Source organism: Asterias amurensis, chromosome 6 (genome assembly GCF_032118995.1).
Source record: "Asterias amurensis chromosome 6, ASM3211899v1".
NCBI classification, from domain to species: Eukaryota; Metazoa; Echinodermata; class Asteroidea; order Forcipulatida; family Asteriidae; genus Asterias; species Asterias amurensis.
Genome location: NC_092653.1, coordinates 10255674 through 10270939, shown reverse-complemented (window position 1 = coordinate 10270939; position 15266 = coordinate 10255674). Strand labels below are relative to the sequence as shown.

Below are 15266 nucleotides of genomic sequence, written 5' to 3'. Positions count from 1 at the left end.
GATTCAAAGAGAGTAAGCAAGTAGCTATACCGTAACATTTGCTGTACAGGTAGAGGTGTAGCGCATTGTAAATAATATAATGATATTTCAGTCAACAATTCAAATACTACTGAAAACTTTAATTTATTTAGATTCAATTTTGATTGCTATTCTTATCCTACAGTGTGGTCTGTGCCAAATTGCAGAAAAACTAGCTACAGCAAGTAAGCACAACAACATTATGCTTACAAGATAATGTTACCGGTCAAAACACAATGTCACATGTATTGTCTTTGACTGGTATTCATCTTATGTTTGCTTAGCAGGAAATTGCTTAGCAGTATTTTCTGCTGCAGCTCTATGACGATTTTGAACAAATCATTTTAATTTTTAGGACTACACCATAAAAGCTAAATAATTGTCTAGTCTACACACAAAGTCACTCTGTAAATATTTTGTACTTAAAAAAATATACAAAACAGTTTAAAATATTATTATACAGATTGTAATAAATTATAACATCACCTTGAAGTGTGACAATATACAAGATGAAAATAGCAAAGACGAAAAGCGTATCATGAAGATGTTCACTCATTAAAGCTAATGGATAAGTACTTAATATTTATTGTGCATTTTAAAAGTATTGCAGTAATTGAAAGCAAAACAATGTCTTTTTTATATAAAAGTTCATTTCATATTAAAACAATTTTTTAATACAATCCAAACACGAGACTTTCGCAACTATGTGTATGTCTTAAAGTGCCACTTGGTGTTTTTAAATCCTAACAAAATCCATTTGGCCATAAAATGAAAAATGTGGTTAACAGTTTTATTAATGTAACTTGGACGGTAAACATTTCAGTAGCTGAAGATTTTCAAACATTTCTGTGACACGTGCTTCCTTATTGATTGGAGGAGAGGTGTGTTCAGTAGGTATTTATATACAAGGAAGTTAACAATACTGTTATACTTTGAAGTTTGACTTAAAGACATTGGACACGTGGTGACTATCAAAGACCAGTCTTTCCACTTGGTGTATCTCAACATGGAGGAATAAACTAGATCTCAACATAGTATGCATAAAAATGTGAACTCAATCGGTCGTCGAAGTTGCGAGATATAATAATGAAAAAAAAAAAACGAAAAAAAAAAAACAGTGTCCACTGCCTTTAAGGAATTGTATCTTGCACTCAAACCCACATAATTTGTATCTAGTAATCTAGCACAATATTTCTTTAAAATGTGCATACTGGCCCCCTCCCAACCCATACACCAGACCCCGCAAAACAAAACAAAATAAAACAAAATAGTATAAAACAAGAAAACTATATTGAAAAATAACATTTAAAAAAAAACACAATCAAATAAACAATAACACAAAATAAATAAAATAATCATAAGATAAAATAAAAACTGCAACACCTATTTTTTTAAAGAAGGGGGTTTTACTTCTGTGTTACTTTTGCAATGAAATCCACGAGACATTTATGCTCCTCGTCGAAGGCGGGGTTGAGCTGTTTCACCACTCGGTCCTTCCAGGCTTTCAACTTGGGGTAGCTGGCCAGTACGTCAGTCCGTTGGATGACCAAAACTTGCATCAACTGTGAAAATAAAATAGAAAAAGACTATGTTAGGATCGAAAAAACATAACCGTAAATGCCGCATAAAGGCGGACATGATATAGGCGCGTGTGTGGGTTTCATGTTGTGCAAGGGTTGTAACAAAATGAGCAGTTTGTAAAAGCTGTTACCACCAACAAGAAATGTTGAAGACAATAACGATCTGATAATTAATGAACTTCTTACAATGAAATGCAATTACAATTTGAAACTTTGAAATCGGTAAGGGCGTATAAGAATCAGTAAGCCAGATGTTTGTTTGCTCTTATCTCTTCTCCAGTAAATCGTGTTGCGCTATCGGCAACCACGTTAACAAAGTGAAAGCTGTCAATAAGTCAATGCAAGTTACGTGTATATTATCACCTGAACATTGACTTGCTTAGGCGCAAGTTACCGAATACATTTGAATTCCTCAGACCATAGAGACAGTTGCTGTGTCAAAATGATTCGGGGCAAGCTTTTGTATAGCAACCTCCAGATGAGCAGACCATGGTACCATTGTGCCAGAAACATTCATTTGATGGGTTTGGGTGTTCACCGTCACTTACGTAACACGCAAAAGCTTTACTCAAATCCTGCGACATTGCAACTGTCTCTACAGTCTGATGAATGCAAATGCAAGTGGTAACTTGTGATCTAGCTATGCATTGTACCAGACAATGTTCAAATCCAACATGATTATGGTTTATTAAGGCTTAGTCACACGAGGCAATTCAGTAAATTTTAAAATAGTATAGTATTAGTAATAATAATTAACAGCATTTATAAGGGGCATTATGAGTCACAGATTCCTTAATGCGTCTGACAATAAAAAACCAAGAGGCCAAAAAACAAGACCAATTGAAATATAGGCAACCAGCAACCAGCTCGAAGCAATCTCCAAAAAGAAAACCCATTCACATTTCAAGGTTCACCTATTTTTCTTACGGAGCATAAGACAATGTTAGAAAAATGTTACTACCAAAGTGGTCCAGTAGCATGCACTGCAGTAGGTTGCCTCCAAGATGCCTGTAAAACTGGTTTCCTGGTGTGACAAGGCCCAAAACCCCAGCCCACTTCACACTTTCTTACCTCTGAAATAGCACAAATATCAGCGATGCAGAGCTTGTCGCCACATAAGAACATCTTATTCCCAAGGAATCTATTTTCCATCACTCCCAGAGTCTTGTCAAATTTCTCCGTGTCCGCCGCCAGCTTTTCCTCATCTATCGGTGTTCCTGTCACCAATGGCGTAAAAATCTTCAAAGAATAAAGAAAAAACGAAAAATTGTTACATAAAGACCTTCGAGAAAGACTCTGCTAGGGTCGAAATGTCGTACCATTAACTGTTTGTTTGCATTTATACCGTAGTTCCTTTGGTTGGTAAGCTGTTTGCAACAGCTAATTCTTTTTTTCTCAGATAAAAAAAAAAAAACGTTTAGAAAATCAGCAGTAAACTTTAAAATCCTTTTCCTCATAAACTTTTTTTTTTCATTCAGGAAGTATTCAAAGTTAGAGGGCTAACTGTATTTTGTTTTGAGTTTCTTCTTATTATTAACGCAAAGGGAAGCTTTGAAAAATGGTACATCAAATTGTATCAACCTATTCTTACCATGCCTCTAAAGACGGCCGTCCCATCCTGTCTTAGTCCCGTGTGTTGCCAGTCAAGATACTCGTTGATTCGAGCCTGAACCTTCAGGTCTCCTGACGGGAACCAGTGATCAGCCACCTTGTATTTGGCGGCTAAATATTTCATGATCGTTGGACTGAAAATGAAGAAGAATGCATAGAGAGATGCTAATAATCATGGATACAAACGGACAATTACTAAAAGTGTCCAGTGCTTTAAAGAGACAACTCCTCTTGTGATGAGTTTTAGTGCTTTGTGGTACCAGGCTCAGGAGTTATTTCAATTCGTACAGAGTTGAAGCCCACACTTCCTGCATCCATTGCTTAGAGAACACAACGGGGACTACCCGAAATAATTGTTAGCATAACTACTTTCTTACTTGGTAATGAGCAATGGAGAGCTGTTGATAGTACAAAACATTGTGAGAAGTTTGTGCAACAATGGTGTTTTTGCTTTCATTATTTTCTTGCAACTTCGATGACCAAATGAGCCCAAATTTCAACAGGTTTGTTATTTTATGCATAATGGGATACAACAAGTAAGAATACTGGTCTTTGACACCGAAGGTGTCCAGTGCCTTAAAAATACACCTCTTACATACCATTGCGTGTATGTAGTGCCACCATCAACAATACATGGAACCTGTGCAAGCGGGGAGATTTTCATAAATGCTTCTTTCTTGTGCTCACCTGTCAAAAAAGAAGAAAAGGGCATTAAATGAATATATTTGAATACGCAAACTTCCTTTAATTTTGTTATGTTTTTATTTGTTTTAAAGGCAGTGGACATTATTGGTAATTACTCAAAATAATTATAAGCATAAAACCTTACTTTGTAACGAGTAATGGGGAGAGGTTGATAGTTTAAAACATTGTGAGAAACGGCTCCCTCTGAAGTGACGAGGTTTTCGAGAAAGTAGTAATTTTCCACAAATTTGATTTCGAGACATCAGATTTAGAATCTGTGAAGGCTAGTCTTTGACAATTACCAACAGTGTCCACTGCCTTTAAAGGGATTGTATACTTTAGTAAACTATAAACCACCGTTGGTTCCAATGCTAGACCCATGTGGTACCATAAGACTATCAACCGGTGAACATTTTATTTCAAAATATGATAGAGTTTTAGTGTTGCCGAGATCTGGGGCGGTAATGTCCACACAGTGAGAAACATTCTGCCATAGGAATACATAATCGTAGAAACTTTACTTTCACAATAACGCTTCTCATTTTCAATTTTTGTATGGAAATAATAAGTGTAATCTTTTTCCATAACCGCAGTAACAAGTGATTTTTTTTTCAAATGCAATACTTTCTTAATTTTATCAGCCATTAATTTTCATTTTCTTTACCAAAAGTATACAGACCCTTAAAGGCATGTACACGGTTTGGTAAATGTCAAAGACCAGTGTTCTCACTTGGTGTACCCCATCATCTCAATTGATCATCGAAGTTGCGAGAAAATTATGAAGAAAAAAAAACACCCTTGCCACACGAATTTGTGTGCTTTCAGACAAGAATAAAAGATTTCTAGCCAGAAGTCTTTTAACATTTTGGTGAGAAATTACCTCTTTCTCAAAAACTACGTTACTTCAGAGGGAGTCGCTTCCTACAATATATTATACTACCAACAGCTCTCCAATGCTCGTTACCAAGTCAGTTTTTAGGTTAATATTTGTTTTGAGTAATTACCAAACGGGTACCTTTACTAAAAAATGCGTTTACCGGACAATAGTGGTTTTTTTTTTTTTTTACTTGTCAGCTGTTTTACGTTTAGAAACGGCCAAACAAATAGCTTGAATAAAACTAATTCAATCGGAAAGTTTGTAGAGATGACATATGTGCCAAGAACAGTGATACGATGTTTAAGTGGTTTGAACTTACCGCCCGGTAGATCTACGTTGTTGAACTTGAAAGGGATACCGTTGATTTTACAGAAGAGACAGACACTCCGGGTTGGCTGTGAAACTCCGAAACCATAAACATTTACAGGTTCTTTGGACATCGGTGCAGCACTTGGAGGAATACTGCAATTATAAAGTGAGGAAATATGTAATTATTATCATTATTTATTTATTGTGGGTTTTCCAGGCCAACTTCATCAAACAATCACTCAATTTCATTAGCACTTCACGCATTTCCCCTATAGTCCACGGAAACTAAGGGCCTTTTTTTATTGTTTTCATTTAATATCTATTATTGCATTAAATTTCGTTTTCGTGCTCACATGATTTCGTTTTTCTCATTCAGATTCGTTTCAGTCTTTCTATTTAATTTATAGGCATCTTTTAAGACTACCCTTTGACCATTCTTACACCTATTTACACTTGATGAAATCGAATCTTATAACAGACACGGAAAACTAATGTTAACCCACACTGTGAAACATCCTTCAAATGAAAAACCTGGACGAATCCAAGTGGACATCAACCTTGTCCTGCATGACGCAACATCACTGTGCCTCTTTTGAACAAACGGGTGCGGGAACGAACATTTTGGAAACGACGCTGCGAAGCGTCCTATAATTATCCATCATGGCAATCCTATATTATAACATCTTGAAGCTTCGCTGCAGATGGCTAAATAAAGGATGACATGGACGCGTGCTTCACCAATCTAACGTCAATAATTGTTGTGTGGTAGACCCGTAATTTTAGTTCAATGTTCTTTAATAAATCATATTATTAAAAATGTAGAAGAATTAACTTACTTGTTTTTAGCCATTTCGCAGAACTCCAGGAGAACTTTGTTCACGTCGTTGAAGTGAGGGTCGAGTTGTTTGGCCACTCGGTCCTTCCAGGCTCTCAACTTGGGGTGGCTTGCCAGCATGTCAGTTCGTTGAATGACCAGAACTTGCATCAGCTGTGACAGCAACATAAATTAATATATGAAATAAATTAATATAAAAAACACACGATGATTCGAACTTTGATGACCAATTGACTTCAATTAATGTTCACTTGTTTATTTGTTTATGCAAAGCATATTGGGAAACACCAAGTGATAAGACTGGTGTTTGACCAAAGAGCAGGTGTCCAGTGCCTTTAAGCTCGGAGGGTTTTAGTTCAGTGCCCCCCCCCCCACCCTCCTTCACACACTCCTGTTGCATTTTGTACCTCTGAAATGGCGCAGATATCGGCAATGCAGATCTTATCCCCACCAAGAAACTCCTTATTCCCAAGGAATCTATTTTCCATCACTCCAAGAGTCTTGTCAAACTTCTCCGTGTCCGTCGCCAGCTTTTCCTCATCGATCGGCGCTCCAGTCACCAATGGCGTAAAAACCTTCAAATGAAATTATGAAACAGCCTTTAGAAATTCAACAGTAATCTTGTTCAAATATATTGCCAGCTTTTTCAACATCGACTGGCTTTCGGTAAATATTAAGAAAACGAATCACAGGAAAGTCAGCTTTGGACCTTAATCACGGTGTGGTCATCTTGTTTTAACTCCATTCAAACTCATTGTAACCAAACTGAGGCTGGACGATATAATAGTCTGGTGCCATGGGCAATGATTGCTATCATTCATTACTGTTATTGGAAACGGGGAACATGACCAAGATGGCGACGGCGTGATCAAGGTCTATAGGCCCTACAAAGTGAGGAATGTAAAGAAAGAGTGTACAGGGCCCAATTTCATGGCTCTGCTTACCGCCAAATTCTGCGCTTACGATCACGATTCCCTGCTTACGTGCAAGCGAATTTCTGTGCTAGCCATGTAAGCGAAGAATGCCTAGTAACGTGGAGTACGCACGCGCAGAAGTAATTAGTCAATTCCATTCAAAGTTACACCCATAATACTAGATTTAATAAAGCCTGTAGATGTAATAAAGCATTCAACAAAAATGAGTTCATTAAAAGATTTTCTTACCATGCCTCTAAAGACGGCCGTCCCATCCTGTCTTAGTCCCGTGTGTTGCCAGTCAAGATACTCGTTGATTCGAGCCTGAACCTTCAAGTCTCCTGACGGGAACCAGTGATCAGCAACCTTGTATTTGGCGGCTAAATATTTGATGATCGTTGGACTGAAATGAATGGGATGAAATTGATACCAGTTACCGCCGTGTAGGTAAATGTTGTAACGGCCAAACGTTTTTTTTTTTTTTACTTTTTATTTAATATTATATGGGTTTTTTAACGTTCATTTGTTAAAATGTTAAAAACCCGGAGTGAACACCAAATAGCTGATTTGTGTAGGCATACCTGTGGTGTCATTACTTCTTGTGGGTAGCTTTATGGCAATTGAACCATGAACACTATTGGCTCACACAATAACAGAAGATTTGCAACGGCCAAATTGTACTTAAAGGCAGTGGACACTATTGGTAATTACTCAAAATAATTATTAGCACAAAACCTTCCTTGGTAACGAGTAAGGGGTAGAGATTGATATAGTATAAAACATTGTGACAAATGGCTCCCTCTAAAGTGGAGTAGTTTTCAACAAAGAAGTATCTTTCATCGAATTTGATTTCGAGATCAAGCATCTGAAAGCGCACAACTCCGTAGGACAAGGGTGTTTTTTATTTCGTTATTATCTCCCAGCTTTGATGACCGATTGAGCTCAAATTTTCACAGGTTTGTTATTTTATGCATATGTTGAGATACACCAACCGTGAAGGCTAGTCTTTGATAATTACCAATAGTGTCCAGTGTCTTTAAGCATGTCTTGTGAATTGTCAGTCAGATATTTTGGTTATACTAAATTCTGGCCCTAAAACCGAGGATGCCTCAAAAGCGTAATTAACCACTAAAGATTGGAACTCTGTTGACGAGGGTTCTTGTAAAACCAGAAACGCCGAGGTCAAACCCGTATATACCTATACACGACAAAGAGTTCTGCGTGATTTGATATGTGCTACCTTTCATTGTCCAGTAAACGAGACCCACGGCTTTACGTCCCATCCGAAGGACACACCAATCTACAGTGATTAAAGTTGCCTTTTTAGCAACCTCGGTTAAAAGAACAGAAATTAATAATAATGACTTATGACCCGACAAATCACAATACAATCTTGCTCGCGGACACAAACATCGTGAACAGCCATGCTTGGATTCGAACCCACACTCTGAACTTGAGTATGGTACACGAAACGGCTAACTAACAACAATGCATACCATTGCGTGTATGTAGTGCCACCATCGACGATACAAGGAACTTCACCGAGGGGAGAGATTGCCAAAAACGCAGCTTTCTTGTGCTCACCTGCAGAAAAATAAAACCAAGTAGCAAATAAATCCAATTAGTAAAATGACCTATATACCGTCGATCACACTATTGACAAACTTCCAAATTGATGTTGTCTTTACCTTTGAACTGGCCAAACAAAATATCCGCGATAGCATAATATAGATATTAAGAGTTACTTAATGGGCGAGGTTTGCCGTAGAGCACCTGACATGTAAAACTAGAAATTGGTCAAACGATTTGCCAAGAATTAGTGTTAGTAGTTTGACTTACCGCCCGGTAGATCTACGTTGTTGAACTTGAAAGGGATACCGTTGATTTTACAGAAGAGACAGACACTCCGAGTTGGCTGTGAAACTCCGAAACCATAAACATTCACAGGTTCTTTGGACATCGGTGCAGACATTGGACGACCTCTAAAAAGTGAGGGAAAAAACTTGCATTTTTGATTTTGTAAGGTTTTTTTTTAAACCTATTGTTTCACCGTGCCTTGCCCAATACCCTCAATCATTGGACCTTGATTTTATGAAAAGTCTCCCCCGAGTAGGCATACTTGGAGCGCCCTTTTGGGGTCTTTTACATTGGTGCGTTCGTTTAGCTTTCCTGGGTCGACTCCGGTCTGCCCCCGGTGCGTTCGAATAGCTTTTGACGTCATTCCAGGGGCTCACCCTGGTCAGCCCCAATGCCCTGTTGTGGAGTGGGTCACTTGGAGGCTGGCCCCAGGTGCATGACGTCACTACGAGAGCCGTGAGTGATCGTTCTTGTAGCCCTTGTCAGGGGCTCACCCGAGTGAGCACCGCGGGGTAAGCCCAGGGAAGCTAATCGAAAGCACCCATAACGGCGCAATGGACCTTTAATGGAGACAAGGACAAACGAAAAGGGCAAACAAAAATGACTCCATAGGGGAATTTTTAAGACTGGGGTGCTCCACAAGGAAGTGTTACTTATAAAGTCTACGGGAAACTCTTAAGTGCTGGGACCAAGGAAAGAACAAGCGAATGCTTCACAAGTGCATGTTTGAGAATGTGTGTTCCCGGTGGTGTGTGCCCCTCATTCAGTAGCAGGCCTGTATGCAAGGGCACTAAGGCATTTTCTCCTTTGTAAAGGGCACCCTATGAGGACATTCCAAAATTTCTACTGGAGCCAAGGCAATGATCAGGGGGCACGGAGGCAACTACCTTGTTTCCTTTGCAATCAGGCCTGCTGTAGGTAAACATGGCCTGAAGGAAGTTGATTCAAAAGAGGGCGCTATACCGTTATTAGGAGCAAAAGTTCGACGAAGTTATATACAAGCAACGTGTAGATTGACATGTGCGTACCCTTTTCTCGCCTTTTCCGTGAATGCCATGAGTAATTTATGCTCCTCGTCGAAGGCGGGGTTGAGGTGTTTGACCACTCGGTCCTTCCATGCTTTCAACTTGGGGTGGCTGGCCAGTACGTCAGTCCGTTGAATGGCCAGAACTTGCATTAGCTGGAAAGAAAGATAGAAGGAAAAAAACATTGATTTTCAGATTTTTATTTTTTTTAAATAAAAAAAAATAATAATAATCAAGAATTGTAAGGTTTTATGATAATACTTATATTGAGAAATTTAATTACCAATAGAGTCCACTGCCTTTAATACTTCGAAGTGAATGTGTCACGTAATGCTATAGGGCATATACTATCAAAAAAAAAAACTGATGCATACTTAAACATAAAAGTTAAAAACAAGTTTATATTGTAATTAATTATTCAAATTCTCACCTCTGAAATGGCGCAGATATCAGCAATGCAGATCTTGTCCCCAGCCAGGAACATCTTATTCCCAAGGAATCTATTTTCCATCACTCCGAGAGTCTTTTCAAACTTCTCAGTGTCCGTCGCCAGCTGTTCCTCATCGATGGGATTTCCGGTAATCATTGGCGTAAAAATCTTTAAAGACAGAAGGGGGGAAAAGCGTCAGAAACCTCAACAGTAAACTATGTTTCGCCGGGCTGGTCTGGTTAAAGGCACGGCACACTATTGGTAATTACTCAAAATAATTGTTGGCATAAAACCTTACTTGGTAATGAGCAATGGGGAGCTGTTGATAGTATAAAACATTGTGAGGAGCGGCTCCGTTTTGAAGTAACGTAGTTTTCGAGAAAGAAGTGTTTTTCCACGTATTTGATTTTGAGACCTCAGAATTAGATTTTGAGGCAGAAAGCACACAACTTCGTGTGACAAGGGCGTTATTTCTTTCATTATTATCTCGCAACTTCGACGACCAGTAATTGAGCTCAAGATACACCAAGTCGGAAGACTGGTCTTTGACAATTACCATTAGTGTCCAGTGTCTTTAAAGACAATGGACACTATTGGTAATTGTCATTAAAACTGACATTGAAATAATACGTAATTGGACTGAGAAACGTTATGACGTCAGGGGGCATTATCCTATGCGTGCGTATACGTCAGCCAATCCCTGCGCCTTTTGGATATTTTATACTTTTACCTTAGCGTGTGAGCTAATAGGACTTTTTCCATTTCTCAGCTCCATAACAAAATTTGTAGTCCACACAAATCTCAGTCTCCAAAGTTCGGCTAGTTGAAGTTCGGTTTATAAAAATTCACAATTATGAACTTTAATAAAGGAATTCACTTACCATGCCTCTGAATACGGCCGTCCCATCCTGTCTTAGACCCGTGTGTTGCCAGTCAAGATACTCGTTGATTCGAGCCTGAACCTTCAGGTCTGATGACGGGAACCAGTGATCAGCAACCTTGTATTTGGCGGCTAAATATTTCATGATAGTTGGACTGTAATTGAAGAAGATAGAACGATACATAAATATATATTAAGTCAAACTGTATAACAGGTAAGGAGACGAACAAAGATTATAGAAGGTTAACTTGTATCGTTGCTGTTCGGATTTGGGTATCGGTATGAGCTACGATGTCCCCCAGATAAAACATGCTGCCCTTCGCCCCGTCCTCCTTTCCCGGCCGCAATTTTTTTTTTGCACTTTAGAACAGCCATCCTCAAAAAGTTATTTGATTTTGTTTTCTAAAATAAAGATTCCCTTTTTGAATCGATTTGGAGAAAACAATTCCCAATTGAAAAGCACCGCGACAGTGACCATTTCGTAGTGCAGACAAAATGTATTGCTTTCCGGTCAGTGATAGCTTCAATTGCTTGGCTTTCTCCCCCGTATACAACATTGGGGAGGGGCGGGGGAGGCAGAAGCGTTCTTCCTTTATTAACAGTGGTCTGCTGGCCAATTGCTAGTATTTAAAATCACCCGAGAACCAGTCGGAATTCACTCTTAGTGGTCCAGCTGGCTAGCAGGTTATGTTTAGTGTTGAAATGCATCCGATTTAATATGAAGTTCGGACTATTGTGAATATGCCGAGAGACCAGTGGAATGCTAAGCTAACATGGTCCTTCTGTTGGCTTTAGTGACTGAAAAACGTTAAAAGCAGACCCTGGCAGGCGGGAGGAGGTTGTTAGTGTCCCAACCACTTTGTCCGGGAGGGAGACTCTCGCCTGCATCGCCATATTGTCATTGTTTCCTGGTTCATCGTGTTATTAGGCCATTACACAGGGCAACATAAGAATATTCAATTTGGAGCCCAATTTGGCTGACAACTTGTTTGACAACCCTTAGCGACACAAGCAATTGAGTCAAGTTAGTCAGGACAAAGAGAAAGAAAGATGAAAGAGGCCAGCAAAGGCCTACAATCAGAAGAGGACCTGTAAGTACCTAGAAGCATAGAGGTAGCAGCTTGACTTACCATTGCGTGTATGTAGCGCCTCCATCAACCAGGCATGGGACCTGGCCGAGAGGAGAGATTTTCAAATACGCGTCTTTCTTCTGCTCACCTGTGGTGAAACAAAAATGGCAATCTTTATATGTTAGGTACTCCCGGCCAATTTCAGGAAAAAATCAATCAGTTTCATTAACGTGCATTCATTTTGTGCATTTTCCCCTAATCCTCTCAAACTAGGGTTCTTGTTTAGCTCTTAAAGGATTTGGGTACTTTTTGAAACACAAAACACAATGTCCACAGATTTACATTAAACTTACACCGTTTGAAGATAATGATAGTAGAAAGTGTACCTTAAAATATTAGTTGCTGAGGTGCTGTAGTTTTTGAGAAATGAGTAAAACAATGTCATGCAAATTCGTTTTTGCATTCTAACATAATTTTCGTCTCATGGTCACTGAGACGAAAATTATTTTCATTGTTTTACTCATTTCTCATAAACTGCAGCACCTCAGCAAGCAATATTTTTAGGGAAGCTTTCTACTATCATTATTTTCAAACGGTGTAAGTTTAGTGTAAATCTGTAGACATTGTGTTTTTTTTGTCCTACAAAAAGTACACAGACCTTTTATTGAACTCAATTTCATTTAAGGGCATTCAATACTACACTTTGACCATTCTTAAGAGTACTGGAGAATGTTTTACAAACTGCATGTCTTGAATTAAATCCAGGCGTTTTTATACAGTTTACATTTCTGAAGATTCTTAAGGTTCATTCCACCCGAAAGAGAAATGTTTCCTACCCATAGTAGAAATATAAACTGTGAAAATAATATTGGAACACTTGTAATTGTTCGTGTGGACAACATAAAATAGCGACACAATCCGTGCTCAAAACACACATCGGTGTAAGTAATAGGTAAAACCCAATTAATATTACGACTCCCCGATGCAGGACAAGAAAAGAGAAAAAAAACAATTTGTATATCATTCTTCGAAGAGTTACTCAAGAGTTATCTTTTGATTTGTTCAAATTAATTGTGTTTTTGTATCACAAAGAGTACCCGTGGTTGTCCCTGTGTACTGGATATTAGAAGGGGGCTGGTCATCACTAAGACACTGACATTAAAGACATGGACACTATCGGTAATTGTCGAAGACAAGTATTCTCACTTGGTGTATCTCAACATATGCAAAAAATTACAAAACCGTGAAAATTTGAACTCAATTCGTCGTCGAAGTTGCGAGATAATAATGGAAGAAAAAAAACACCCTTGTCACACGAAGTTGTGTGCTTTCATCAGATGCTTGATTTCGGGACCTCAAAATATAATTCTGAGGTTTCGAAAGCAAATTCATGGACAATTATTGTTTTTCTCTAAAACTATGTTACAACTCTCCATTGCTTGTTACCAAGTAAGTTTTTATGCTAACAATTATTTTGAGGAATTACCAATAGTGTCCACTGCCAACAAAATCTTCAACTCAATGGGAGACCTGTCTGAAAGATATGGAAACGTTGCATTTTGTACAAAGAAAAGAATTGAAGGAATTTTTACCAGACTTGAGATCGACATTGTTGAACTTGAAAGGGATTCCGGTGACTTTACAGAACATGCAGACACTCCGAGACGGTTGACTGACGCCGAAACCATATACGGCGGGCTTGGTGGCATTAGGAGTGCTGCCACGGCGTATTGAGGGCTCTGTCTTGGGGGAACTGGTTGAGGAAAACACGTAAAATACAATCACAAAGTTGTCATCAGAGTCCAGCATTCTCCAGCAGACGATCAGAGCATACTGATCGAAACGTCGAGTTAAACCAACGGTTCTTTTCAGAACCACCCCAACTCATTTAGAGATTGTTACATGGTGTTACCGCAAACTGTTCTATATCTTATCTCCACCATGCAAAGTTTCAAATCCTACTCACAAAGTTGTCGATATAAAACCACACACAAACAAAACAGCGGGTAAAAAAAATGTGAGTTTGTCCTGGATGAATACTAGGCTAAGTACAACCATGGAAGCAAACAGACCATCTTCTGTATTTTTCTCAGGAGATAACAATACCATCCACAAAGAAGAGGTTTCCATGCTGTGGCCGCCAATGGGTGGGAAAGGGGGTGGGCTTATGTGAAGGGGAGGGGGGGGGGGGTAAGGATGGTCTTTATATCTGCTCATCGTGTGCACACTTCAATAGTTTAGAAAGAAACAAAGTTGAAAATTGAAAACTCAGATTTGCTGTTGTTCAAGTAAAACTCTGTAACTATTACAACCACTGCTGGCAACAGGAAGTGCAGATAATTGCACGCAATGCCGGTGGTAAACTGTTATAGTTTGTTAAAATTAGATTTGTTGAAATTATATTTATTTTTGTAAAGTTAATTCTATAACCCATGGCTTACCTTGTACAGCTTCCCATTTTGATGATCAATGTATCCGCTACTTTACTTGTTACTGAGGAAACACAAACATAATTCGAATTGTTGGTAAATCAGAAATGTTAAACTTACTATTTACCAACTTCAGGCCTAGCCTATAACAAAATAAATATTTGATTTTTTTTGCGGGAGAAATAACTCCATTCTCAAAAACTACGTTTCTTCATATTTGTTTTGAGTAATTACCAAACATGTACCTTCCTTTAAAGGCACTGGACACATGGTAAGTATACTCAAAAGGTAATTGTTAGCATAAAACTTGGTAACCAGCAATATAGGGAGCTGTTGATATTAAAACAATATTGTGAGAAACGGCTCCCTCTGACCATGGAGGAATAGGGAGCCGTTTCTCACAATATTTTTTAATATCAACATCTCCCTATTGCTATTGTTATCAAGTTTTATGCTAACAACCTTTTTGAGTATACATACAAAGTGTCCAGTGCCTTTAAAGGGAAGGTACACGTTTGGTAATTACTCAAAACAAATATTAACTATGATACCAACTTGGTAACGAGCATTGGAGAGCTGTTTATAGTGGACAACCTTTTGGGGAAAAAACTCTCTCTGAAGTAACGTAGTTTTTGAGAAAGAGGTAATTTCTCACTCAAATAATAAAAGACTTCTAGCTGGAAGTCTTTTATTCCTATCTGAAAGCACACACATTCGTCCAACAAGTGTGTTTTTTTCTTTCATCAT

General features: G+C 38.6%; 1 protein-coding gene across 1 annotated transcript; it reads right to left on the bottom strand.

Moving 5' to 3' along the window:
- Positions 1–98: 98 nt before the first annotated feature.
- LOC139938917 (uncharacterized) lies at positions 99–14580 on the bottom strand. The gene is made up of 16 exons (XM_071934590.1): positions 14532–14580; positions 13683–13843; positions 12151–12238; positions 11022–11175; positions 10141–10308; positions 9714–9865; positions 8668–8810; positions 8325–8412; positions 7078–7231; positions 6322–6489; positions 5916–6067; positions 5090–5232; positions 3809–3896; positions 3190–3343; positions 2670–2837; positions 99–1580 (listed from the first exon to the last, which is right to left on the bottom strand). Exons 1-16 carry the CDS (start codon positions 14546–14548, stop codon positions 1425–1427), a joined length of 2154 nt encoding a protein of 717 aa, XP_071790691.1. The 5' UTR covers positions 14549–14580; the 3' UTR covers positions 99–1424.
- Positions 14581–15266: the final 686 nt, after the last annotated feature.

Bases quoted from the DNA above. Each gene is read 5' to 3' on its own strand.
- LOC139938917 (XM_071934590.1), bottom strand. The intron at 6,068-6,321 runs GTACAAAATGCA...TTGCTGTCACAG, and splicing joins ATATCTGCGCCATTTCAGAG to CTGATGCAAGTTCTGGTCAT. The intron at 1,581-2,669 runs GTAAGAAAGTGT...TTATTTTCACAG, and splicing joins ATATTTGTGCTATTTCAGAG to TTGATGCAAGTTTTGGTCAT.